This window comes from Chelonoidis abingdonii, chromosome 6 (genome assembly GCF_003597395.2).
Source record: "Chelonoidis abingdonii isolate Lonesome George chromosome 6, CheloAbing_2.0, whole genome shotgun sequence".
Lineage (NCBI taxonomy): Eukaryota > Metazoa > Chordata > Testudines > Testudinidae > Chelonoidis > Chelonoidis abingdonii.
In genome coordinates, this window is record NC_133774.1 from 109,618,220 (window position 1) to 109,645,553 (window position 27,334).

The 27,334-nt window shown below is 44.4% G+C and overlaps 1 protein-coding gene across 4 annotated transcripts in view; it reads left to right on the forward strand.

Annotated features, from left to right (window-relative positions):
• FREM1 (FRAS1 related extracellular matrix 1) overlaps positions 1 to 27,334 on the forward strand; it is a 117,010-nt gene that overhangs the window by 4,743 nt on the left and 84,933 nt on the right. For all 4 annotated transcript variants that reach the window (XM_032776043.2, XM_032776051.2, XM_032776070.1 and 1 more), the window contains exons 2-5: positions 16,920 to 17,426; positions 22,408 to 22,502; positions 24,826 to 25,127; positions 25,636 to 25,832. In XM_032776043.2, the coding sequence (XP_032631934.1) occupies positions 17,196 to 17,426; positions 22,408 to 22,502; positions 24,826 to 25,127; positions 25,636 to 25,832 (825 nt within the window). In that variant the 5' untranslated portion in view covers positions 16,920 to 17,195. The remainder of the gene's footprint in view (positions 1 to 16,919; positions 17,427 to 22,407; positions 22,503 to 24,825; positions 25,128 to 25,635; positions 25,833 to 27,334) is intronic.

A 27,334-nucleotide genomic window follows, 5' to 3' on the forward strand; every position in this document is an offset into this window, starting at 1 on the left:
TCTGCCCTTGGTGTGCTTTGAGAGGTTTCGGTTAATCCACTTCTGAAGCAGACTAAGCACTTGTGGAATAGCTATTGAGCTTTAAATTCACACATTAGCTATTTTGCAAAACCTTCCCCATGAATTCCCCATTTAGACCAGCCATTAGGCTTCAACAAGGGACATTGAGATATGTACTGGAAAATATAGCCTTTCTTTCAAATTCTGTGATCCCTTCCTCTTTCATTTCACTATTTCCCCATGCCCTGCTTTTCTATGTCTCTGTCCCCCGCCCTCCTCCATGCTGCATTCTGTTCTTCAGTTATATATATACTCTCCAGTATTGACAATGCTACTTCCTTGGTAGAGCTGTCACCCCAGACTCAGCAGGTTGTGGGTTTGAGTTCAAAAATGGGATTTAACTTGTGTGCTTATGACTGACATTACAGTGCAATAATACAAGGCTCAGCTATGCTTCAAATACGTTAAGTCCAAGTTGTCCCCATTGCTATCCGGTGGCTGCCCTGGGAGAACTTTAAAGATCCTGTGATGCTATGTATAACTTTAGTGTTTAGACCAACGTTCCTTCTCTTGAACAGTCTAATGTCTTAGGCTTGTGCGACCTATTGCTGACTACAGAACAGTTGTGGTATTATACTGAGAACAATCAAGTCTGAAAATCAGTGACTTGAGAATTAATGCTGTCTGACAATTTCCCAATAAAAAATAAACTCAGGATATTTTTTTAAATACGCCACAGTGGAGATCCTTGACAAAGTTCCTGTTGCTTTAGAAAAGCAATTATTATTTGTAGTTGGATGTCCTCAGTCACTGCTAGGATCAGGGAATTCCGCAAACAATGAAGCAACCATATCTATGTTTATCTTAGGAAAATGGCAAGTTTTTAAGGGCAGCCGCTGTACATCTAACTTCATTAAACACATAAAGAGTGTGAGAGAGACTTTAATTGAAATGGGTTTGCCTCCCCCTAGGACTACACATTATAAATCAAACAAATCCAGATAAGTACAGTAGAGTATAATTGGCAATATGCCTTGGGAGAGGCCCAGAACCGAGCTATTATGGAAAGCAAATTCAGTTTCATCCTCAAATGGTGTAGCTTTGCCTGGGTGAGGCACAAATTTTTTCAGGAGACATTTTCATGGTGTTATGTCAGGGTATGATATTTAGTAAATTGAGTAATTTAACAAACATAAAACAAGTTAAGTGTGGATGAAACAGGGAATCATTGGCATTTTTGGTGTTGCCTGTCTGTTGTCATAACCCACCCTTGTACTGATAAGCGGTAGTGCAAAAAGGGCAGGTTGTTTCTAGCTCTAGGTTCTGTGATCTAGGTCAGAGTGGCAGTGGAGGGATATACAAGGAAGACCTGGATATATTGGATACAGTTTTCTGTCTTAGGGCTGTTTTCACTGATTGAGAAAGCAGATTGCTATGAAATAATAATTAAAGCCCCATGCACTGAAATACTTATTGTCCTTTGATTTTTAGCTATGTCAAGTAACATGCAGGAGTTACATACACAGATAAGGGCTATTTGAAAAAGGGGAAAAAAGAGGGGTATTGTTCTCTAGCATCATAAAATGCAGTGAAAAAACTATGCTAAGTATCTGGTTTCTGTATGGCCTCTAATCTGTGTTTTGTGGTGAATGGGACTAGAACATTAAACAACAACTGGCCAGAACCGAGCTTGTGTTAATTGCATGGTCTAAGGTGACAGCTACATAATTTAGAAGCTTAGAGCCCCTGCCTTTGCCCCTGGCTAAGTTTTAACTAGAGTAATAATCTTTTTCTTTCCTAAAGGAATTTTAGGACTTATTTTGTTTTTTAAATTTCTTTGTTTTTTCCAATGTGGCTTTTTCTACTTTCTTTCTTAATATTGTTTATTACAAATAAACCAAACCTACTTTCACCCTCTACCCACTCTTCCTCTCCCTTTAAAAAATACAATTGCTAAGTGAAAACTCCCAAGACTGATCCAACAGGGCAGATCTTACGGCCTGATCCAACATCCACTGATTTCAGTCTTCAGAAATTAAAGTTCTTTTGTAGGGTATTTTGTACTGTAATTGGGAGTCATTAGGCCTATTTCTGATGTTACTTATGATGGGTTTTATACCAGTATAAATCCACTGAAGTCAATGGAGTTAGTCCTGATTTACATCAGATTAACTGTGATTAGAATCAGGCTCATAGAATGCACAAAGTTTTCTGTACCCTTCACAAGGCCTAAATAAGAAAGATCATAGAGGAATATTTCCTACAGATTCTTTTAAATTGCATATTGGTTATTTAAAGACTGTCTTAAATCCACAATCAAACAGCAGGATTTAAGGCATTTTTGGGCCAAATTCTTCCCTCAGAACAGCTGCTCAGCTCCTATAGTCTTCAGTGAGAGTTGAACAGGTGTATCTGAGGGAAAGATTGAACCTTGTTAAGTTTCCATAACATACAAGTTTGGAAGGATACTATGATATTTCAGAGAGGCTTTTGTAGTGCCTGGAATGTATATTTCTAGCAAAGCAACACCTGGTAGCATTTAAGAATGGCACAATTTTTTAGGAGCAGACTGTTTCAAAATAATGTTTGGGCTCCTGTAGATTAGAGACAAGGCATATCCTGCTTTTATGATGATTTTATGCACTGATTGCTCAAATGACTTGCAGTAATAATTCCCAGATTTAAAACTGGCCGTATTCTGAGCAGAGAACATCAAGCTCAAGGCTCTCACGTTGATATCTTTCATTTTCATGCTTCTGTGTAATGGAAAAGGATCCTTTATGTCCTTTCATTTTGCAGCCACAGCGTGGGTAAGTGTCTGAGAAAAACGAAGTTAGTGTTCTTAAAGACTTAAAGAGACAGCATTGTAATGAACAAAAGGAAGACAATGGCAGGAACATCTGGAGTGTGGGTGTGCACTGATATAAGAGCAGTGCCTGTGTAACCCACACATCTTCTGAGTATGGTGCTGTGTCGCATCTAGTGGCACTGAGACCATCTAGAGAGAGAGATAAGAGTCTGCTCTACAGCCTTAGCTAACAGCCCGTTGGCTTTTAGCTCATGTGGTAGAGGCTTATGCTCTAAGCTCCCCAGGTTCAATCCCACCCACCGACAACTGGGGTCTGTCAGTGTTACACCTGCAGGCACAGTTGGTTAAAAGAAGCGCATGACAGACAGTGACAACATCATCCAGCATTTCAAAGAGAAGAAGCCTCCTATCCCATACTCCCTCCACACACTCTGCCCCTCACTCTCCCATAAAAAAGCCAAGTTCTTCACTCATATTTTCCAGGGGTAATGGGCAAAAACTGCCTAATTCTGATTAGCCCTCTTCCTACACACACACAAACACCCCTTATGTTTGACACAGGGCAACTAATTCTGCATGAGAACACATAAGAACGGCCATAATGGGTCAGACCAAAAGTCCATCTAGCCCAGTATCCTGTCATCTGACAGTGGCCAATGCCTGGTGCTTCAGAGGGAATGAACAGAACAGATAACCAGCAACTGATGCATGCCCTGTTGCCCATTCCCAGCCTCTGGCAGATTTACCTCTGCCATTGCCCTGAGTTTATGGAACAGTGTCCAAGAGCACAGAAAATAGATCAGCTCACTCTCAGTCAGAGTTAAGAAATACATGTAAGTATGATGTGGGTGAAAGCAGCATTATGACCCAGACTCTGGAAAAGGATCCTTTATGTCCTTTCATTTTGCAGCCACAGTGTAAGTATCTGAAAAACACGAAGTTAGTGTTCTTAAAGATTTAGAGAGACAGCATTGTAATGAACAAAAGGAAGACAATGGCAGGAACATCTGGAATGGTGTTACGTGCCTGAGTGCTCTGCAAGGACGAGGCGCACACACACACACAGTGAGTGATATGGCTTTTAATGAAGGTAAGAAAACACACTCGCAACGGGGACTCTGCACGTTGCTAACACAAAGCGGGGAGCGAGTCCAAAGCAGCATAACAATTTCTGGTAAATATAACTTTATGGTAATAGCATGTAAAACAGCTCATACATAGGCATGTGGGAGCTTTCCCACGGCTGGGGCTATCTCTTGTGGCAAAAGGCCAAGCTTTCCCAAACATACACAGCAACCTTTAATAACCTGTCCTTGAGAAGGCGATCAGCCCTAGCTAAGCCGTAACAAAATCTTCCGCAGTCCCTTACATTCCTCCCCTCGCCTTCTCAAAGGACAGGACCAGACATAGTAGCATATATCGACTCAGACGACCCCATAGCATGGGTAGGGTGCCAAGAGCAACAACACCGGCCACATAAGTGAACTAAACCGCAGCATACGCAAAGGCCCAATAAAACAAAAAGGCCAATCAATACACAGGCTCTAAACAAAATGCGCGGCCCAACCACGGAGGGATGTAAGCCAGGACCAGAGCCAGGAATCGTCTTGTTGTTGGCCTATACCGTCCGCAAAGTGGCGTAAATCTTTCAAGGTCGCCTCGATCGAGCTTCCAGCATCTGTAATATTAAAACAACACATACCAGCAAACTCTATTGGCAGGAATATAGGTATACGCAATCCTCCCACAAAACAAAAACCACCCTCGTGGCAATTTTGCATGTCCATAACCAAAGCTAATATCCACATTCAATCTGCAAGCTAAATCGTAATTAGTATGATTTACTACATCCCGTGTAGCTCCTCGAAAAAACACACAAATCTCAGCATGAGTAACATTAGCTAGGCAAAAGGAATACATAGTAGCATCCCGCTGGGGCTGCCCCAGTCCACACACCTGATATAAATCCTCATACGTCATGCGCTTGGGGCTAGTAATCTGTCTGGAGGCAGCTTGCAGCGATTCTGGAGTGGCACTGACGCCAATAAAACATGTCTCCATAATGGCACCGATGGCATGTTCTCTGGGGAGACAAAACGAAGTAGAATTAACAGCAACGTGGGCCAATGTTACCCACGCATCATCCTGGGTAGGAACGCCTGCTAAGCCAGTTATTACAAAGAGCGTTGTGAAAGTCGTGACAGTGAGGCCATACGGGGATACTCTTCCCCTTCCGGTAGTATATAGGCCCAACCTGTCCCTGTGGCCAAAACGATGGCTGCGCGGGGTTCTTGCTGTGGCAGGGTCCACCAAACGCTTGCCAGTATGTGCCATTCTGTCTCCTCGGGGTCATGTTTGATCACACCTGCAGGAGGCAAGGGAACACAATTACAAAGGGCCTCCCTTTGCTCCCACTGTAGTATCCCATCACTATGATTGGTGCAAGAAAAAACGGCCAAAGAGTGATCAGAGCTGAGCCAGTATGGAGGGTAGAATCGAGAGCCCTCTTTACTAGGCAGGACACAAAACAAACAGGGAGGCTCACACCACAATTGGGCCTGGGTGGCCCATGGGGATACGGTTTGGCCTGCCAGTAAGGAGATGGGGTGAGGGGCATACAAGGTTACAACCCCTTGCGCTGGCTTCAGTACCCCAGGAGTGTGTTTCAATTCTACCTGCAGCTGTGCGGGCACCTGGGGGGGCACGGTAAGGTGCTGTAAGGGTGTCCGACCTTCCCCCAGGCGGCGGTTATTAAGAAGCCAGACCGCCTGTTCCAAAACCCCCGACCAGCCGCGTAGCGTGTGGGTAGGGGTAAGACGGCGCACTTGGTCTTTTAGCAGCCCGTTCAGGTGCTCTATAAGGCCACTAGTGGTGGGCGTATATGGGAGATGAAAATGCCAGGCTATAGCCACATCCGCGGCCCATGTCCGGACCGTTTGGGCCGTAAAGTGGGTGCCTTGGTCACTCTGTACTCTGCGCGGCGTTCCATAGCGCGCACAGAGTTGCTGTAGGGCCGCCAGCTTAGTAGTCTCCGTGGCAGCAGCGCTGGGATGCACAAACAGCAGGCCGGTGTAGGTATCAACAGCTGTAAAGACGTATTGCCAGCGTCGTTCTTGCGGTAACGGGCCGATGTAGTCGACTTGCCAGTCTTGGCAAGGGCCCATTGCCCGGTAAATATGTCCGGTGGGTTCTGGCAGGGCAATCGGCGCCAGCCGGGAGCAGATCAAGCACCCCGCTCGGGCCGTGTGGCAGGCCGATAGGGGGAGCGTGGTGCCTTGCCGCAGGGCCGCGTATTGCGTCGCACGGGCCCCCCCCGGTGGCCTCCGTCTATGTGGTATTGCTCAGCCAGCTGGATGACTTCCCCTCGGGCCATGTCGTCTGCTGCTGCATTCCAGCAAGACTCGATCGTCTGGGCTTTCGTGTGGGCGTCTACATGCCGCACAGCCAGGGAAGCTTGTCGAGCGAAGGCGAGGAGCTGCCTCCATAACGGTGCTCCCCATAACGGTTGCCCTGCTAGTACCCACTCCTTGGCTTCCCAGGCAGTCACCCACGTCCGGAGGCCTTTGTATAACACCCAGCTGTCAGTATAAAGATACACTCGCGGCGGTGCAGTCTCAATGGTAAGGGTGGCAGCCCGTAGCTCGGCCCACTGACTCGAGCCGGCCGTGCCCCACGCCACCGCCACCACATCTGCATAGGGGGCATATGCTACCGCCCGCCACTGTCGGGTCCCCTGGGCAGTGTAGGCTGCAGACCCGTCTGTGAACCAGGCGTGCTCCTGTTCCTCTCTTGATAACTGCTCGACGGGGGGTGCCTCCTCTACTGGGGATGGGGGCACCGGATCCTCCACCGGTGGCAGTTCATCCGTAAAGGAGGGTACATGTTCGAAAGCAACCGCTCCCAGCAGTGCGGCATGGGGGGTGGAGATTGAGGGCTTACCTAGCAACATACGCTGTTGCAAGTAATGCTTCCATTTGAAATGGGTGGTACTCTGCGCCACGCCAGTTTGTGTTTGGGCAGGGTCCTCCTTCACCCACCGCCCTAGGGGGATGGGCGTGCGACTACCACCGGCGCAGGACCAGTAATGCGCTCGGTGTCCTGCAATGCCCATACCACCGCCAGGATCTGTTTCTCCAGCGGGGTGTAGCCGGGCTCCGCCCCCTTCAAAGCTCGGACCAAAAGCCAATGGGTTCCTTCTGCTTGTCCACCCGCTGGCTGCCAGAGACCCCAAGAAGCCACGTCCGCTACAGTGGTAACCTCGAGCTCGAACGGGAGGCCTGGCTGGGGAGCGTGGAGCCGTGCGTGTGTGAGCAAGGCATCTTTACACAACTCAAAAGCAGTCTGGTGGTTCCGCGCCCAGTGCCAGGGCGCTGCCTTGCGCACTAGCATTTGCAAAGGTCGCATAAGAAAGGCCAGGTGGGGAATGAACGCGCGCCAAAACCCCAACAAACCGAGGAAGGCTTGCAATTCCCGTTTGGTTGGGGCACAGGATAGCCTTGCACAGTTTGGCGTACCTTAGGAGGGATCTGCCGTTCCGGTCCTGCCCAGAGAACACCCAAAAAGACCACCGCCTGGGCGGGCCTTGTATTTTTTTTGGGTTAATCGTCCACCCTCGCGTCTCCAGGCCTCCACCGCAGCATGCAAGGCATCAGTCACAATTTCTTGGGAGGGACCGGAGACCATAACATCATCTATATAATGGTAATGATGGGTCTGGGGCGGCCACTGCACCCGGGCCAAGTCGGCGCTTACTAGCTGGTGGCAGATGGTGGGAGAATGCTTCCACCCCTGCGGCAACACGCAAAGGTGTACTGACGCGCTTGCCAGGAAAACGCAAATTGCTCTTGGCTGCGTGGATCAATAGCAATAGAAAAAAGGCATTTGCCAAATCCAGCACGGCGTGCCATGGTTGGGCCGCGGCTGCAATATGCTCAATCAGGGTGACTATATCTGGGACAACTGCAGTCAGCGGGGGGGTCACTTTGTTAAGCTCCCGGTAGTCGACCGTCATACGCCATGTCCCGTCCGGCTTCGCACGGGCCATGGGGCTATTATAGGGGCTTAGGGTCGGCCTAATAACCTTCGCATCCAACAAGGCAGCAACCGTTTCGGTGATTTCGTCCTCCCCCCCTGGGAGGCGTACTGCTTTTTGGACACTATGGCTAGGGGGAGGCAGCACTACAGGTTCCCACCGTGCGGGGCGCCCCGCAAAATCGTTAGGGTCCGCACTTCCCGCACCCGTTCCGCGCTCACATACCGGGGATGGCGAAGGCGAACAGGCCATATTGTGTGTCAACGGAGCGACCCCTGAGGACGTCGATGCCCAAGATGTACTCTCCCACCGCCGCTGCTAATACCGTCGCTTGAAAAGGAGGAGCTTTCCCCAAAGTCAAAGTGACTGTAACCTTCATAGGCCGGGGTTTCAGCCCCACCCAGGCCCTTTACAAGAGCGGCTCGGCCGTGGGTCTGCGTGGAGTGCAAAATTGTCACTTCGGCGCCGGTATCAAGGAGCGCCAGAACGTGTTGGATCCCTCCCCTGGGCCAACGAATCCGCAAGGGCACGTAGGGGCGTCGGTCCCCCGCTTCCCTCCCGTACGTGGCCGCGGCCACGCACGGGGCGGAGGACCCGCCACTCCCTCAGTAGGGATGGGGTAGCTGCCATTCTGCGGGGGGAGCGGGCGGCTCCCGCTGGCTTGTTCGGTCTACGGTCCTCTCTCTCCCTGGCCCCGTGCTCCGCTTGGAGGCAGGCAGTTGCATCCATCGTTTGTACAGGTCAGCCGTAGGTTTCCTGTCTATTTCTTCTGGGGGGTTGACGCCCGCCTGTAAGAGGTCGAACCACAGGACCCTTCGGGCACACGCGCAGCTCCCCCTCTCCACTCCCTGCCCGCCTGTCCTTGGTTTCGCTGTCCCTTGGCAGCGCGAACGGCCTTCGGTCGGGCCCCGGCCAAGGCCGTCTCCAACTGCATAAGGGTGGCGCCAATTCGCCAACCCGCCCATCCGCTGCCATGACTACGGCCAAGAGGGGGCTTGAGCTCATCGGGGGCAGTCCGCAAAAAAGCGGCCTTGGTGGACTTAGTGACCGGCAGGTCATCGGGCCCGTCCATACCTCCCGTTGCCACCGCCCAGCCATACCCAACTGGCGCAGGGCCTGCACCCCTTCAGCTATGGTTTTCCAGGGGCCTACTTGTGCCTCCAATTCCCTGCCGAGGGGTAGGCTGTGCCTACAGCGCCTGTCAGCCAGCGGTAGAGGGACGGGGATTCCTCGTCCTGCCCATTCGCATCCTTTGGGTTTGGGGGATTAGCCATTTCCGCTCGTACCTGTGCATCCTGTGCCATGACGCCCAGCTGTTGCAATTCATACCGCAGGAGCAGCACCGTCTGTCCCGCGTTGTCCCACACTCGGACCAGCCAGCGCAGCACGCCTTCTCCTGGCTCCTGCCGGAACGTCTTGACGATCTCCTGGAGCTCGCTGGTCTTGTAGGTCCGCACTACCTCTGGCTGGAGCCGATTGACGCCTTCAGCCCTCAGTTCTCTTACCGGCGGGCGTGTACTCTTGCTGCCGGCTCGTGCTCGTCCTCCTCCTCGTCTGAGGAGGAGGACGAGCCCCAAATATTCCCGTCCCACGCCTCAGGGTCCCAAAACGGAGCGGCTGTCACAGCACGGACTTGGGCTGTGGTTACGGGCTTCCGCCAAGCTTGAGCCGTCTCCGGTTGGCTACCCGGGCTACCAACACTCACATCGCCGCGTCAGCTCCTGGGCTCGCTCGGCTTGGGAGGTGACAACGGCTGTGCTATGGCCCGGGCGTCAGCCTGGGCTGCACACTCCTGCATTTTTCCCTCGAGGGCCGCTGCAGGCGGAGCACCTCCTCATCTTGGGCCCGGATGGCGGTCAGGAGGAGCCATCCAATCTCCCCCATAGCCCGCCTTTCCGTCCCTGAGCGCCGGTTCACCCGCAGCCGCTGTAAGGCCTCCGTCAGCTGTGCTGGGCTGGGTGACCCCCCCGGCCGCCTGCCTCACTTCTGGCCACTCGGCAGGCGCTGTCCACCCTGCCAAAACCCGCGCTACGGGCCCCCAGCGTTCCGTCTGGGGCCACCCAGGTATGCGCTGCAGTGACAGCGGTGGCTTCCCTGCAACCCTACCTTCGGCCACAACGGCATCGTCCCGCAAAGCACCCTGCTCGCTGCGCCAAATGTTACGTGCCTGAGTGCTCTGCAGGGACGAGACACACACACACACACACAGGTGAGTGATATGGCTTTTAATGAAGGTAAGAAAACACACTCGCAACGGGGACTCTGCACGTTGCTAACACAAAGCGGGGAGCGAGTCCAAAGCAGCATAACAATTTCTGGTAAATATAACTTTATGGTAATAGCATGTAAAACAGCTCATACATAGGCATGTGGGAGCTTTCCCACGGCTGGGGCTATCTCTTGTGGCAAAAGGCCAAGCTTTCCCAAACATACACAGCAACCTTTAATAACCTGTCCTTGAGAAGGCGATCAGCCCTAGCTAAGCCGTAACAAAATCTTCCGCAGTCCCTTACAAGTGGTGTGCGCACTGATATAAGAGCAGTGCCTGCGTAACCTCTTATCTGGAGATACAGTAGGACTTTCCACTTTTGCAGGCATACAGGCAGCACATAAAGTAAACAATAATGTTTCCAAACAATATCCGTTTTTAACTAATTCTCATAGTGCAGTCACACTGCCTAGGCTCTGATTCCATCGTGTCTTGCAAGCTAAATAGTGTTGGGTTCTGTTAATAATACTTCAGGGGACACATCTATCAGTTCATCCCTGTATCTGATTGTATCTTCTCTGTGGATTAAAAGAAAAGTTTTCAGCGTGAACCAATTACCCTGTTCAGTGTTGGGGAACGCTGAGTTACTGGAGATGCCATCAATTGGGACAGATGTAAACCTGAGGGCCTGACCCTTTGCAGTCATTGATAAAGTACTACAGGATAGTTAATCACCTGGATCACTTGGATCGATCGGTCTTCAGCTGTCATTAAGACTGTGCTGATCACAACATGTCTGCCATTCTTCTCGCATTTTTGCCTTTCTTCTCCATGTTCATCCGAAATGTTTAACAATGTCATCTTCCTATCTTCTTGGAGGCCGACCAGGTGGTCTTTTCTGTTCTCATGGATACCACTCAGTAGGTCCACCTATTGTCCATGAACCGTGCTATGTGGCCCACCCATCATATTTTCTTATATCTGCTTTCCATGACAATATCTTTCTCATCACTGCGTTCTCTAATCATTTCGTTTGGGATATGATCCAGAAGAGAAATTCCCAACATAACTTGTTCCACTGCCCTTTCACTACCGAAAACTGTTGTTCTTCTCTCTTCGTCAGTGCCCACGTTTCACTGCCATACAGCATGGCTGGCAGCACTGTTGAACTGAAGATATTTGTATTTGTGGTGGTGTTGATTTTTCCTTTGAGGATGTCCTGGATGGAATTAAATGCACACCATCCTGCCTGAATCCTTTGTGAGAGTTCTCTGTTCATGTCTTGGCGCATATTAACCTCTTGGCCCAAATATATGTACTGTTCCACTTCAATTTCTTCTCCTGTTACCATTATTTAGACTTTTCATAAGACGTCTGATTGCATATGTTTTTTTTGCAATGGTTCATTTTCAGACTGACCTGACTGCTTTTCTTGTCGAGTCTTCGTAGCATGCTCTGCAGTTGGTTGGTGCTTTCGGCAAATAGTACGATGTTGTCCGCGAATCTGAGATGAGATAATCGTTCTCCGTTTATGTTGACACCACTCATCTAATTGATCTTGTTCATAACCATTTCAAGGTAGGCAGCAAATATTTTCAGTGAAATCGTATCTCCTTGCTTTACACCTTTCTCGATTGGGATGAGGAAGGAAGTTTTGAGGAGAGTCATGTCTGTTGTACATCCACTATTCGCTTCCTTCAAAAAACTGATGTACTGCATGCTAATGCCCTGCTCTGCGAGCGCCTTTAATATTGCATTGAACTCGATGCTATCGAAGGCCTTTTCATAGTCGACGAAAGCAATGCACAGTGGGAATTTGTATTCCTTTGTTCTTTCTAGGAGTTGGCTAAAGGTAAATATATGGTGGATCATGCTGAAATTTCTTTGAAACCCTGCCTGCTCTCTTGGCTGTTGTTCATCCAGACTCTGCAAGAGTTGGTTTGTTATCACCTTTGTAAAGAGTTTATAGATATGAGAGAGCAGGCATATACGGCGATAGTTCTTAAGATTTTCTCGATCCATCTTGCTGTACAAGAAGGGGGAATTTGACTTCTTCCAGCTGGATGGTATTTTTCCTTCTTTGAGATATCAACTGAATCTTAAAGTGAGGGCCTTCCAAAGTTTTTCGCCTCCTGAGGAAATAATTTCTGACATTATTCCATCTTTGCCTGGAGCTTTTCCCTTCTTCATCTGGTGTAGTGCGCTTTGGACTTTGCTGATGATTAATGGAGGGATAGTTAATGTTCTAGTCAAACCCAAATATCAGTAGTCATGCTCTTGCTACCTAAACACCCTCTGTGTCTTAAGAAATTGGCAGCTTATCTTTAACTGGGCAAAGGTTTAGAAGGTGAGAAGCAGTCCCAGTTCTATAGTAGCTGTGCCTCATTCACTCTGCATTGGCTTGCATAAATGAAACATTTTGTCTTTTGCCAGTCAATGCACAGCTTTAAATGTTGCAGCGTGGCAGCACTTGTGAATGGACAAAGTGCGGTAGGAAAGGCCATGCTAGAGCTGACATTATCTCTTCAACTCCCTCTGCAGACTACTGTCTACAGCCTAGAAGTTTCTCCTCAAGACTGAAGCCAGGGAATTATCTCTTTCCACTCCTTGACCTACCCCTCCAATTGCCAATGTCCTCTAGCAAGGAGAGAATAAGGAAACAGAGAAGATCCCTAATAGTCTCAACTATAGGTATGTTTAATTGCCATGTAAAGACTGGGATGAGGTGTCATTCTAAGGATACCAGGATTACAGCTGATATACTCTAATAATTGGCACTGGAAGATACATGCCAATCTTCATCAGGTACCCAGATTAAATTATTAGCAATGTCCATTATCCATCTGTGTAGGGTAATTTAATGCCTAATCCTGCAGCCCCTTAACTCAGGTGAGTTATCCCATTAAGGGTTTGAATTACTGGGCCCCTGGGCTTTAATTTCTTAGCTGTGGAGACTTTGTCTCCTTTTATTTTTCCATAAAGCACCATGAGCAGTAGAAACGATTCAGATTAGTAAATAAATTGAAATCCCAAAAGATGTCCAGGTGGATTAAGTAGCTGCTTAAATAAACTTCAAGTAAATACATTTGGAGGGTTTTTTCCTTGAGAACAAGTTACAAATATACATAGTTATGAACAGAGAGAATATATTTCTATTCATGTCCTGAATAATTGCACTTATTATGGTGATTTATTTTTGTCCTGGGTTGCCCTTGTTTGTATGTGTTAGGAAATGCTGATTTGGAAACACGATGGGAATTCAGGAAGTGAAACACACCATCTACAATGCTAGCTGGCTGCCCATGATTGATTAAAATGTTATATGGATTTTTTTCTTGAAGAGAAAAGAAAATGTATTTTACAACACATAAACAGATCAAGAACTTGAGTGTGAATCGAAGGATTTTGCCCCACTTTCCTTCCTATAATTCAAGACATCCCAGAGCTCTCAAAGGAAATGTTTGTTTCAGCTGTCATCTAGGTGGATGGTATGAGGAGTTGTGTCTACCTGCCTCTGTTATGGGTGAAAAGGAAACTAGTAATGTAGACTATTGCATCCATAGTTTTAACAGAGTAACTTGCTCATTCACTGTGATCATTTATAAAACTTCACTGCATATATTTCAGGTTGGATTTTATATTCTGTAAGTCAGGCGGGCCAGAATATATTACTCCAATGTGCTTTTGGTTTTGATCTTTCTCGGAGTTAAGTATTAGTTCACATTTTTAAAATCTATTGCCAAAGTTTTGAAGATATTTTTCATGAAACTGTTAATCCTCTAATGATATAATGTGAAGAAAACCCTTCTAAGAAAAGGAAGACACTTGATTGACTTGCACTTATTGGGACATAAGGATAGAAAAAAGGTAGAGTCATATGCCAAGCCATTTTCAGTGCCAGTATATAAAAGCTTGACCTTGTCATTCTTAATATACAGCACAGTTGAAATGCAGCCTATTTTAAAATACTTTGCAACAACATAAGTCAATTGTTCTCTAATCAGCTCAGCAAATTACTCGCCTTCTTGGAGTCAAAATCCAGACCAACTGTGAGTGAGTACAATTCTAGGGAAGCTAGTGGAGCTGTACTTACACTTGGTCTGAATTTGATGTGGTAATGTTTTCTTATAACACCTTTTTAAATCCAAAAAGATGCCAACATACCTTATAAATTAATGCTGTAACAAATCTTTGCCAACCAATTGTCACAATTGTCATATGTTGGATACCAGAGTCACTTGGAATGTCACATCAATAGCGGACATAGGATCATAGTAGGATCCTCCTAATACAAAAGCACAGAACTCCACCTCTTGAACTAAAGAAGTAGTTCCATGAATTGCTAGCTATATAGGGCCTATGACACGCAGCTGAGCTGTCTGATTCCATCCAGTTAACTAATTACTGACAATGTACCTACCAGGCCACTGATTGGACTCGGCAGGCAAACACTGCAGAGCACTCTGGATGCAGTGTTTGAAGTACACTATGAGGAGGAGGCTCATCAGCTCATTAGCTGTTATTACGGGTCTCACTGTTATGTGGTGAGATGGCGCTGAACCATATTGTGGTGACGGGACACAGCAGAGAAGAAATATATTTGGAATCTGTTTCTGTCCCCAGGCAGGTCCACAGCCAGTCACATGTTTGTATACAAACGTACCTTTGTATGGGTTATGGAGGTGGGTAGGGGCATATCCTTGGTGCTTTCTACCCACGTTCTTATTCAGACTTGACCAGGTTGGAGAATTTGTGGGGTTGGAATACAAAATGGGGAAGGGGTAGAAGGACCTGATACTATATTTATCACTTAGAGGATTTTAGGGCACTTCAAAAGGTAGATGGCAGTTTGTATAAAATCTGTTTCCTATTGTTCATCAGTCTGTTCTCCAAGAGAGTAGAAGTGGCTGCTGGTGATGTAACTGGTATATTTTGTCCAGGGATTTAGTAGGGGTGACTGTTGATTTATTTAAGTTAGTTTTCAATCTGGACAGCCTCCCTGAAAAGCAGATCTCATACCTGAGAGAGAGAGAGAGTTTTGAGAAAAGGCAAAGTGAATAAGCAGGTTGATAGCCAAGACTGAAAGCTTAAGTTCATGGCTGGCACTTTTAACGTCTTCAGTAAATGAAGATGATCAAAGATCAATGGGTAGGGACTCAGTGACCAATGCATACAATTATGGGACTAATGAAAAACTTTGACTGTCCCTCTTGCAAGTTTAAAATTTAAACTCTGGTTGTACGTTCTTAGCCAGTTCTGTCATAGCTGGATTTTGCTGAAATAGTCTGATCCATGCATATAATTTAAGACCCAAACTGAGAGCTTCTAGGGTTGCAAATATATATTAAAACAAACAAACAAAACCTCACCACCCTTGAAATAGTCAAATGTCTTCTCTGAGTTGAGGTTTAGAGGGCCCAATTACTTAATCATGTGCCTAACATTCAGAATGTGAGTAGTTCCACTGAGGTCACATGCTTCAAGCTAGGCACATGCTTAAGTGCCTTGCTGAATTGAGGCTAAAGTGAGTGGTTCAGTCTTGTGGTACTGTAGGAAGTAAATAATGCTTAACAATTTCCGACAACTCCTATTGGCTTCTCAATAAAATATAAAGCCAGACTGATCAGTCTACTGGGAAACATTTTAGCAAGGACTTAACTGTTGACATTAAGGAAGGAATTGAGGCAATGAGAGGTCCACAGTTCTGGATTTTTATCATTTTGGTGGCAGTACAATTTTCATTACTTTGGACATTCTGTATAAATAGGGGGTGAGAGTATTAGAAATTTCTCATAGAAACAAGGAATCTCTGTCAGAACCTGTAGCTTTACCATCATGGAGATGTTTAAGAGCTTATCAGATTTAATTAAAATACTGTCATTGTCTAAACTTTGTGAAACATCTTTGATTAGTTTGGAAAATTTTAACTTCTGCTTTCAGGTGTTAAGGAAAAGAGGGTCAACTAAGCACCTAGCTAGATAGATGGACTTTTTGACATTAGAAAGAATTTTTTCCTGAGAAGAGTATGGCTGCTTTTTAAAAAAGGTCTTTCATTTATAAATGTGTCATTCAAAGAACCATAGGCAAAAAAAACTTACTGGTACTCAGTTTATCCACCTCAGAAGGATGAAGATTAACTAAGAGCTTTAAGAGAAATCAAGTAATTTTTATTTCCTATTGTTTGTTTTCACAGACGTATTTGAAAAGAATTCTTTTTCCCTGTAGATATTTCCCTTTTCCATTGATAGATTGATTGCATCAGCCCCTTCTCAGTTTTGACAGGCACAGCAACAACAATTTTAATGTTGTAGTACAACATCATGCCCTATATTTATGTTCATGCTCCAGTTAACCTGCTACGGCAGAGCCAGTGGAGGGAGAATGAAGCATTGGGTCTTGGTAGAGTCTATTAAATTGGAGGCTCGTGTTTTTTTTCAACATACCATTGCAATGCAGTAGTAGATTTAATAAACAGGCAGCTGCTCCCCCCTGCATTCAGGTAAATTGAATCTGGAGGACTATTTCTATCTCCGTTTGGAACCTATTTAGCTATTGTCTTGATAAACCAGTCAGACTAGACTCCAGTTCAGTCTTTCATAACTGTGTTGGCGCCGCAGTGCTAACAGTAGTAAAGAGTAGTTGTATATAGGATTTTATATATACTCCAGATTTAGTGTATGGTCACTTCAAGTCAGCGGGAACAACTCGGAATTCATAAAAGGAGCATATCCGTTGAGTGAGATGGTGCCATTTTTAAAAAGTCCATTTTTTGACACGAACTACAATTGTGGGACTGATGAAAGATCTCTTTGCCTGTCTTTTCAATAGATGCTCACTGCTTCATGCCATTTTTTCCTCTTTCTTTTCAGGATTAGCAGACATTTAAAGCCCTCTGAAACCACATCCATCATTTTGGTCACGATTGATCAACGGGTTTTATTAAAATCTAAGAACACTTTGAAAGGCGCCCTTGTCCAAACTCCAATCACAAGGACATATCTTAATAGAAAACATACAGTACATTATTGCCTGTGACTAAAGTTGTTCGCCTTGATTATATGGTGAAACCCTGCTGGAGAACGAAGAGAAGACCTCTTTTGTTTAGGACTTTTACTAGTTAAAGGGAACTGGATTTCCGTAATAATATGAAGCCTTTTGAGAATAGCTGTTTGTTTCCACTGCTCGCCATTATCCTGAGATGCGTCTGCTCCTCCTTCATCAGTGTCAACCTTGGGGTGAAAGTGATGAAGGGCCAGTCTGTCTTCCTGACAGAAGATGACCTGCAGTTTTCCATCCCCAGAGAGAAAGATGCTTGCAAAGTGGAAGTTGTGATTAATGAGCCAATAACACAGAGGGTTGGGAAACTAACTCCGCAGGTATGTGGGATCAGAATTTTACTGCACTGTTGTCTCTTTGGTAGTGTGTATATGCATGTGTGTCTTAAAGGACATGAAATACTTTTATTGTAAGGAACAGTCATCTGAAATGGTGGGGTAGTCATTAACAGGCATAGTAATACACCGCCTTTGTGAGTGAGATTTAATTTTTTTAATTAAAAATAGCTGGTTGGATGAGAATTATATCTCTAGTGCTGAAAACATTTTGTTCATGAATACAGTAACACCTGCACATGAAGGTGGAGGTGACCAGTATCTGATTTTCATTGTGATGAACTAAATCAGCAGCTCTTTCAAAACTTTCTGTTAGGAGCCAGTGTGTAGTCTACCAGCTGCTTGTTTGTGTTTAGTGAGGGTAACCTGTGTCCCTAAGGCAATGCAGAGAAGGCTAAAACTCTTTACATTTTAGTCATGCCGTCACTACACTGGGAGCAATTAAAAAATAATCATCATGTACATTAAGCATATTGCATATAGTGTTACTTGTTCTGCTTCTCAATGACCAGATTACTAACAGATGGGAAATATTAAAAGAGAAAACAAAATCCTTTTATATGTCTAATATGTAGCAACATCAACGTGTACTTCATGTACCACTTTTCATCTAATCTTTCTGGTAAATTCCATCATCTGAGTTTATTAGACAGAAGCTATTGGTAATAATAAGCATGGACAAACTGGCACTGATAAAAGATGAATAGACGGAAAACAAACCATAATCAAACCTTATTTCCCCCCAAGATTTGAGAAAGTAGGGTTAACTTTAATATATGCAGTCTAATATATGTATAATCTTCTCCTTGCTTCCTGGTTTTGCAAGCAGAAGTATCAAACTATCCAGAGTAAATCTCTTTCTTGAAGTATCTGTGGGCTGGATAACAATTTTTTCACACCAAAGTTGCTTATCTAAACTGAACCAAAACTTTGAGAGTTACATTTTGCCTCTAAGAGCGTGTGCATGCACAGACTGTAAGGGCAAGGGGAGAAGTCTGGAGTAGCGGCGCTGGGGTATTACTCCTGTATGTGCTGTTCCCACCTCAGCTTCTTTGTGCCACTTGGGGGACTCAAAGGAGTTGTAGAACTGGTTTAACTGTTCAGGGAGGATTCCCCCATGTGGAAAGATCCCTATGTGGTTCAGAGACCCTGAATTAGCTTTTACATGACCCTCCTTTTGGACCCTCTGATGCTGGGGGCATGTGTAGGAGAAAAGAGGGGAGTGACCAGGACTTCTTTATGCCTAAGTGAATCCCCCAGGGCTGGAGTGGCTCCTTGAGAAACAGGCCGCTGGGTGAAAGTTAGAGCAGACCTAAAGATGTTGTAACTTACTTTGGGGGCTGCCTGAGTTCATTGGCTCCAGGGAGTAAAGGGAACATAATGCAACCCTGAGCTGCATTCCTACCCTGAGCCGTGCCAAGCACCAGATTGGAACCACATCTCCAGGAGCACTGGGAATGTGTATTCACCACAGTCGTACTTCTTGGACACCTGGAAAACAGAGCCAGAAGCTGTCCTCTCACCCTCACCTCCTCCTCTTCCTTCAGTGGCCAGGACCCTGCTCATAAGGCCTTCTGTTCTAGGGAGGGTGGCAGGGGGGCCCCTGTTCTACCTTGGCTACTTGGAGGAGGCACCAACCAAAGCAAGGAGCCTTCCTCTCCAATCCCCCAGCATCCAGAGGAGCTGGGAGGGCACCCTCTTGGACTGGTGAAGTGGTCCTCCTTATCAACAAGCAGCAGGGTGGCACTCTAGGGTAGTAGCAGCACCAACAGGGCCTCCTGGGTCTAGTCTGATGTGAAGGGGCCTGCTCTGCTTTGCTGTTGGGTTTGGAGCCACATAGCTTAATCCTTGACTCTAGTCTCTGTTGCTCTTCCTTTTGCTGGAGCCTGTCTGCAAACTCAGGCAGATGTCACTGCAACACTTCCACTCAGCTCATGTTTTCAATCTATTATTTGCAACCATTAGGGCTAGAAACTTTTTTTAAAATGAAAGCTTTTAATCTAATCACATGACTTTGGGAGACAGAGTCCTAGGCACTGCCCTCAAGTGTTAACCTAACCTGAGTAAAGGTATTAAGCTAGCCCATGGCTGGTGCTGAGCATGCTCTGTCAACCAGGAAATGCTGCAGTCAGAAACTGTCTCTAGTCTGATATGGTTTATTGTCATTAAAGTGAATAATGTGCTAGGAATGTGTGACAATTTAATTATAAATTGTAATTGAAAAGCACTTGAAGTGGAAAAAATAAAGCTAGACAGTAATTAGGAAAAGATGTAGCTCTCCTTTGTTTTACATAGGAAATTTATAGACAATTACAGTTGCCTGTTTGTATAAAAGGAAAACATATTAGGAAACATAAAACAGATGTTTCTTTTAGCAAAGCAGATTGTGCCTTTATTTTATAATCACTATCTATCAATGGTAGGAGGATTGTGTGGAAAGGTCCTTCATTTTTTTTTAAATCTCTCTTGTTATCAGTTAAGAACAAGAACTAATGATGTCTTGTAAAAATGTTTATTCATAAGCTAAACCTTATCCTCTGATAGATCACACAGCCTAAAACCAGAGATGCATGATGAAAACTGCGTTCTCAGACTCTGAGGCCAGATGCTCAACCTGTGTTGATCAGTGTAATGCCATGGATTTTGATGGAGCTACATTGATTTACATCAGCTGAGAAGTTTATCACAGTTTCAGCTCAAATGCTTTATGCTGACAACATGTTTAACTCACACTTTATATGGTTTGGGGGTCTTTGAGAACAGGTAGCTCCTACACAATGGGATCTTCGAAAGGTTGGCTATGGAGGGGAGAATTTGACCTGTGGAGAGCTAGCATGCAGGATGGGTTTTTCTAAATTATGCACTGTGCAAATTTGTTGTTTAGGCAAACGGTCCTAACTTCAGCTGATTTTAGAACTTCAATTAACACTTTCTAGTTTACTAATTAAAATAGTATTTAAATATCATTCCACTCAGTAATAGAGAACATGTATTTCACAACACTTTGATTAATGTTAATATGTTAACCGAAGTCATCACTGAAAAGGAAAGAGAAAGGCAGGTTAAAGCTGATAAAGTTATTCACTGTTATGTTACGTACAGAAAAATCACAAGCCACCCTTTTAGGAGCTGCTTAGTTTTTCTTAGACATAGAAGAGAGATTCAAAAGAACAAGAGATTCAAACAGTAGTGTAGGCAGCACATTTCGCACAAGCTGCTTCCACAGAAGTAAAAGGTAGAACATTTGTTGCAACAATGAATCTGGTTTGATTATTTCCAGGATACTGTAGCCAGTTAAATTTATCTTATCCCAGATGTATCTTCTTGGAGAACAAATTAACCCTTTAGTTACTGGACTAAAATATTATTCTCTGCTGTGCACTTGTCTATGAAAATTTGAAGTCAGGGGATATATTTGAAGACCCCCCAGAAACAAATGATAGTTACCATCTGGCTTCAAGTCAACAAGAACAACATGCAACAGAAATTCACATTATATTTTTAAATGTTGATAACATGTTGCAATGTAAATACTTTCATAATATAAAATAATGTAAATTCTAATTTTGTGGAATTTATTGAAAGAAACAAAAGGCAGTATTTTCATCCAGCATTAGTTAATGACTAGTCTATTATCAAAGGGTTGACCTATTGCTGAATGCTGAAGAGCTGCTGCTTTTGATTATGGAAGTCCCAATACTTTTAGGGGAAAGTTGCCTCCTGTGATAGATACACTGGTGACATGCATCTTTGTCTTCACATCAGGCATTAACTCAGCAAAGCATTTGAATATGTGCACGAATCCGTCATTATTCTGCAAACCACTCAAGCACGTCCCGTCAATGGAATTTAAGTGCATGCTGCTCTGACTAAAACTAACATGTAGTTATTCTTCTTAAAATTGTAGAATACCAGTAGCCCCTTGGTGCCAGTATTTCTTTGCTTCTTTTGCTAACTCTGTACCACAGTTCAGAGCAACTGCACCTGCATTTCCTCTAGTAGTCCAGCCAGGGCACCTGCTCTCAGGCTTCCAGCTCTCCAGCCATTGCCTTTCTGGGTGGAGACACGTGTCTCTCCTTTCTGACTGGTGTATTTCCAGGCTGCACAGTTCCCTGCCTTCACTGTGTATTTCCCAGCACAGATAGGATGCCCAAGGACACCTGCTTGCTTTTCCTTCAGAAATGGTTAACAGATGTAATTGCTACAGTTATAAAGAACCACACAGTACTTCCTATGCAAGCCGACTTCATTCTTAAGCTAATATATGCAAGAAACATTCTGATAACATATTTGTTGACATTACTAAAAAATTACAGAGAGTTTAGCAGAATTAACCCCAACCCTAACACGGATTCTGGCAGAAGCAGTCCTCCAACCTTCCACCCAAGGGGAGTTCTTGGGATTATCAGTTTATCACAGTTTCAGCTCAAATGCATTCTGCTCACAACATGTTTAACTCACACTTTATATGGTTTGGGGGTCTTTGAGAACAGGTAGCTCCTACACAATGGGTATCTTCGAAAGGTTGGCTATGGAGGGGAGAATTTGCATTCCTCTTGCCCCAAGATATTTCCTAGGAAATCCACTACACTCTTATTGTTCCAAAAAAAACCCTGGATGATCCTAATACCTTCCAGAGATTGCATTAATCTTGTCTTTCTGATAAAGTTCCATACAATCTCATAATGATGCATAAACCTTTGCACTTCAAATACAATGACCTGCAAAGATGGTCTACTTAATCCAATGAAGTTTGATTTTTATTCAGTGAAGTTGGTTCAGGATGTGGATACTCTGTCAAACACTGAACAACCAAAGTCTGACTCCTGTTTTGTAGAAACAAAATACAGATTAAAAAGTGTGCTTTGTTCTAAGAACACTTCTCTGACAATCAGAGAACAGAAGGAAATGTTGGAACCTGACATTCTTGACATCACTTACTTATCTATTCTTTCCATCTCAATAGGTATTTGATTGTCATTTCCTTCCTAATGAAATCAAGTATACTCATAATGGCTGTCCAATTTTAGATGACGACATGGTCATGCTTAGGCTGTACAGGTAAGCAGCACTGAAGCGTTATGCATTATTATCACTAGTAAAAACAACAGTTTTTCATGAAGAAAAAGCAGGCCATTTTCCAGGCAAATAAAAATTCTTCCATTTATATCTGCAGTAACTATTTTACTTATGTTAAGGCATCATTAACCAATAACCCATGCTGTGATCTATTTAGACTATTATTTGTCAAAATATATATGAGAAACACTCTGATAATATATTTGTTGACATTACTAAACATTGGTTTATTTGTATACTATAGAAACTGACTGATTCTTCCTTTTACTGATAATACTGACAACAGCACTTACAAACTGCATCACATTCTCAAAGTGCTGTACAGACATTAAGGGTCAGATTCTGCTACCTTTACTCCCACTGAGCAGTGCTTTCCTCCACAAGTAATCCCTTTGACTCAATGGGATTTCTTGTGGAGTAAGGTACTATTCAACATAAGCGAGGAAATGGCAATCAGGCCATAAATAATTCTCATGATCCATCTTTAGATATCATTTTCCTGGATGGGAAACAAAATGTATTGTCTTGAGAGTTTATGCCCACTGGATTCTGCTGTATCAGGGCCTGAAATAATCTCTGGTATAAATTAGAGCATCCTCTTTGTGCTTTAATGGCACAGAATCCCTGTTGTGCCATTCAGAACAGGTCTATCTCTGTCCTTTCCACTGGAGCTTTAAATAATTTGTTCTCCTTTTTTTTTTAAAGGAATATATCAAACTTGACTGCTGCCACTCTACCACATTCTGTCTATTTATGGCACTTAGGTTCTTGGATATGATAATAATTGAGGCAACATAAGTTTTTAATATATTTATCCTCACAACATCACTATGAGATAGTACAATACTATTAACCCCATTTGACAAATGGAGGACTGAGGCAGAGAGGCTAAGGAACTTTCCAAAGGTCACACAGGAAGTCTACAGCACCGCAGAACCTTCCAAGACCCTAGTCCCCTAATCATTGGACAATCCTTCTTGTCCATGCCCCAAAGGAATGGCATATAAGAATTGGAGTGGATTGAAGTGCCAAGAATGGGGGGAATAGAATGTTTCCCTTGATGGAATCTGTAGCATGTCAGGGTTCGATATAGGTTCTGTATTTTACCACCTCTCTCTTTGCTTGTCACTTTCTCTTCCTTGGGTGAGCTCCACTGACGACCTCCTCCCATCCTTCCTGAGATTCCAGTCTTTTAGAGTCCTGTGTCCATTTTGATGTTAAAGGTGTGACATTGTTTATCACATCAGATGTGCAGGTCTAACTTCCATAACATGTGATCAGTGTAATGTTAGATCACATGATCCATCTTAGAGGAAAACAGATCAATGAGATGATGATACAGGGTTTCTAACTGACCTTATTAGCATGTACAGAGGAGGTACAGGAAGTCACAGCCAGATGGCGAGAGCTACAAAGAAGATTTGTGGATCAGCAATAGCAAAGATGTGTGAAGAAACAGAGCAGAAGCCAGTATTGGAAGAGGAAGAAACTGAAATAGTGGTGTAGGAGTGGGGAAAGAGAGAGAAATCAGGTCCATGAGATAAGTGGAACAAGTTCATGGGGAATTTTGAACTGGATCCTGAAATAAACAGGGAGTCAGTGGAGTCTGACAATGAGGGTAGTGTGATCACATTTTTTATGCATGTGAAAAGGTAGGCTGCAATATTCTGCACCTTCTGGAGTCTGGAGAGCTAAGATTTGGAGATGCCTCAGAGAAGGGAGTAGAAATAATCAAGGTGAGAAGGCACTTATAAGTTTCAGCTGTGGTAGATCTGAAGAAGTGGCATACACTGGCAATGTCATGGAGATGGCATGTAAGTAGGTAGCATTCTTACCCTGTGTTTTCTAGCATAGTGCACATACAATGGCTAGAGTGCAAACTCACTCATGTATTTCTGGGAACACCTTTATAGCTCACCTACATGACAGCAGCCATAAAATTCCCTGAGCTTGGTTGTTCCCACTGTTGTTTCCTGAGACACCTTTGTCCTGACCCTAAATCCTATATGCCTTATAAGACAATCAAATCCTTTATTATCCTGGATTCAAACAAATAAGAACAACCTGGTTTGGGATGAGTCCATAGAAATAGCTTTGCACCTCCAAGCCAGAGCCCTCAATACCACGATGAGTCAGGAGAAAAGCCCTGAAGCTCTATCAGCATCATAAAACTTGACCACCTAGTTATGTGGTGACAAGGAAATGTGAAGAAATGAGGAATTTCAGAGTTGAAGATAATGCTGAGTTCATAGGAAATGGAGGGAAGTTGGAATGACATATTACTAATTATTTTTATCCTCGACAGATTTACAGAAACTGAAACATTCACAGAAACATTCATCCTTCAAGTGCAATTACTTGAGCCAGATTGTAATATCATCAAAATGAGCACCAATGTGCTGGAGGTCCCTGAGTTTTATGGCCTGTCCAGAGGGATTGACAAGAATGTGCTCACTTTTGACTATGACAAGAAGACAAACCTGGAGTGCACCATCAGACTGGCCCCTTTAGAAACTCTTCTACCAGCCCATGGTCAACTTGTCATTGGAGAACCTCAGCAAGAAGAGCCTCGTGGAGATCAACTTCATAGCTTCTTCCCTAGATCCAGTATGATATGCTTTAATTGTTTGTATTAACAACATTTACAAAGAGAATAGACAGAATGTCTGCCACAATAGTTTTCTTCATATGCATTGCTAAGATCTGTTACTTAAAATGGATGTGGTGATGCAACTAAGAGTCACAGAGAGCAGAAGGATATTAGGGATAAAATGGAAGTTAAGGGCACTCAGTCCTCCAGGATTGGCTATGTCTTTGTCTGAAGATCTACAATAAAGCTTCTAGGCTTTGGGCATAGTATTGTTGGATTAATATCTGAGGCAGAATGAAAGGCTAACTTGATAAGAAACACAACAAAGAAAGTGAAGTTGGAGCTGGAAAATGTCAGTCAACACAACACATTTGTTTAGGGAGAGAGAGGAGGGAAAGGAGTCCTATGCTATGTCACATTGCCCTTTTTTGGCACTTTTAGCTGAGCTACATTGAGCTTTCCTGTACAGTTTATCATGATTATTGTTTAAACAAATATTTTACTACAGCTTCTATTGGATTATAGAGCACAGAACAAGCCAAAAGTGCAGGAGTGGGAACTGTGTTCCAGAACTGAAGATGATTCAGAACACCAAAATGAGCTGTGAGGAATTTTTGCTGATGGGAATTAGATATCAGCATCTTGACCCTCCTTCACCCGACATTGATTATATTCCTATCAGGCTGGACCTCACAGACAGCAGAAGCAAAACTCTGCACAAGGTAGAGTTTTATACAGTTGTGTAGTTTCTGGTATTCTGTCGTGTTCATGATTTTATTTGTGTGAGTAGACAACAGGCCAAATTAATGGCTGGGGGGTGGGGGGAGAGGGAAGGAGTTGGATGGTGAGGAATAGAAAAAATGATTATGTATGACATCACGATCATTATCAATAACTGAATTACTTTGCGTAATAACCTCATAGTGAGAGTCTGTGTAGTGGTTAAAGTACAAGAGTTAAGGTCAGGGCTTCTATTCTTAGCCCTGCTATTAGTATGACCTTCCTGACCAAATCACTTCAGACCAGTTTTTCAAAAGTAGACAGTAATTTTGGAAGATCAGCTTAAGATACTGGAGAACTGATCTGCAGGGGCACTGAGACCCACAACTTCAGATGAAGTTGCTCAGCACCTGTGAAAATCTGGCCCTTGGAATCTCAAGTTGAGCAACCAAAACCAGAATCACCCCAAATTATAATTCATCTTTAGCATCTTTGTGACTCAGTGTCCCCATTTGTACACTGCAAATAATACCACTTACCTACATCACAGTAGGGCAGTGAGCATTAATTAATGTCAGCATAACCACTATGAGATACTGTCATGAATCTGTCCTGGGCAGAGCATCCCTTTCCGGAGCTAGATGGGGAGCACAGGTGAGTGGCTCTAATTGCCCACACCCCTGCAGGAGTTGTGGGGCATGTCAGTTTAGAGGGGCCAGTGCTCAACCCTCCAGCCAAGGCCTTCTGGATGTTTCTTCCCCTTTCAGGATCGCAGGTGAAACAAACAAAACCATCTACAGTCAGCAAACAAAGTTAAATAAAAACTGAAAGGAAAAGCAAGAAACCTGTAGGCAGCTTCAGTGAGGATATCGGCCTCTCTCACTTCAGAGGGTCTTGGAAATATCATAGTCTTCCCCAGAGTCCACTGGGTCTCCAATATAAGTGTCAGTCTCTTTCCACTTCTTATCCCAAGGGATCTATGTCCTCCTTTCTGCAAGAGCAGAGGCACTTTTGGCTGGCAGACCTCTCTGGGAACAGGGGAGCTCAACAGCCTGTTACCTTCCCAAGGTTCCCACCATCTGAGTGGAGTTTCCTTCCTTTTAACTCTTCCTCCAATCTTGGCATGATTTTCAGCTACAGGAGGTGGGGACAAAATAGCTCCTTAATAGTTCGTAGGTTCTCAGTGTGGGGGTCATGATTATCCTGCCCTTTCCATAAAATAGCAGGGGGAACCCAGCATAAAAAAGGTTGAAAACCAGTGGATTAGTTCTTTAGGACTCAGTTCAACAAAGGAAATAAACACACACTTAACCTTACGCATACAGTATGCTTAAATACCATTGGAGTACTCATAGTTTCATAGATTCATAGACTCTAGGACTGGAAGGGACCTCGAGAGGTCATCGAGTCCAGTCCCCTGCCCTCATGGCAGGACCAAATACTGTCTAGATCATCCCTGATAGACATTTATCTAACCTACTCTTAAATATCTCCAGAGATGGAG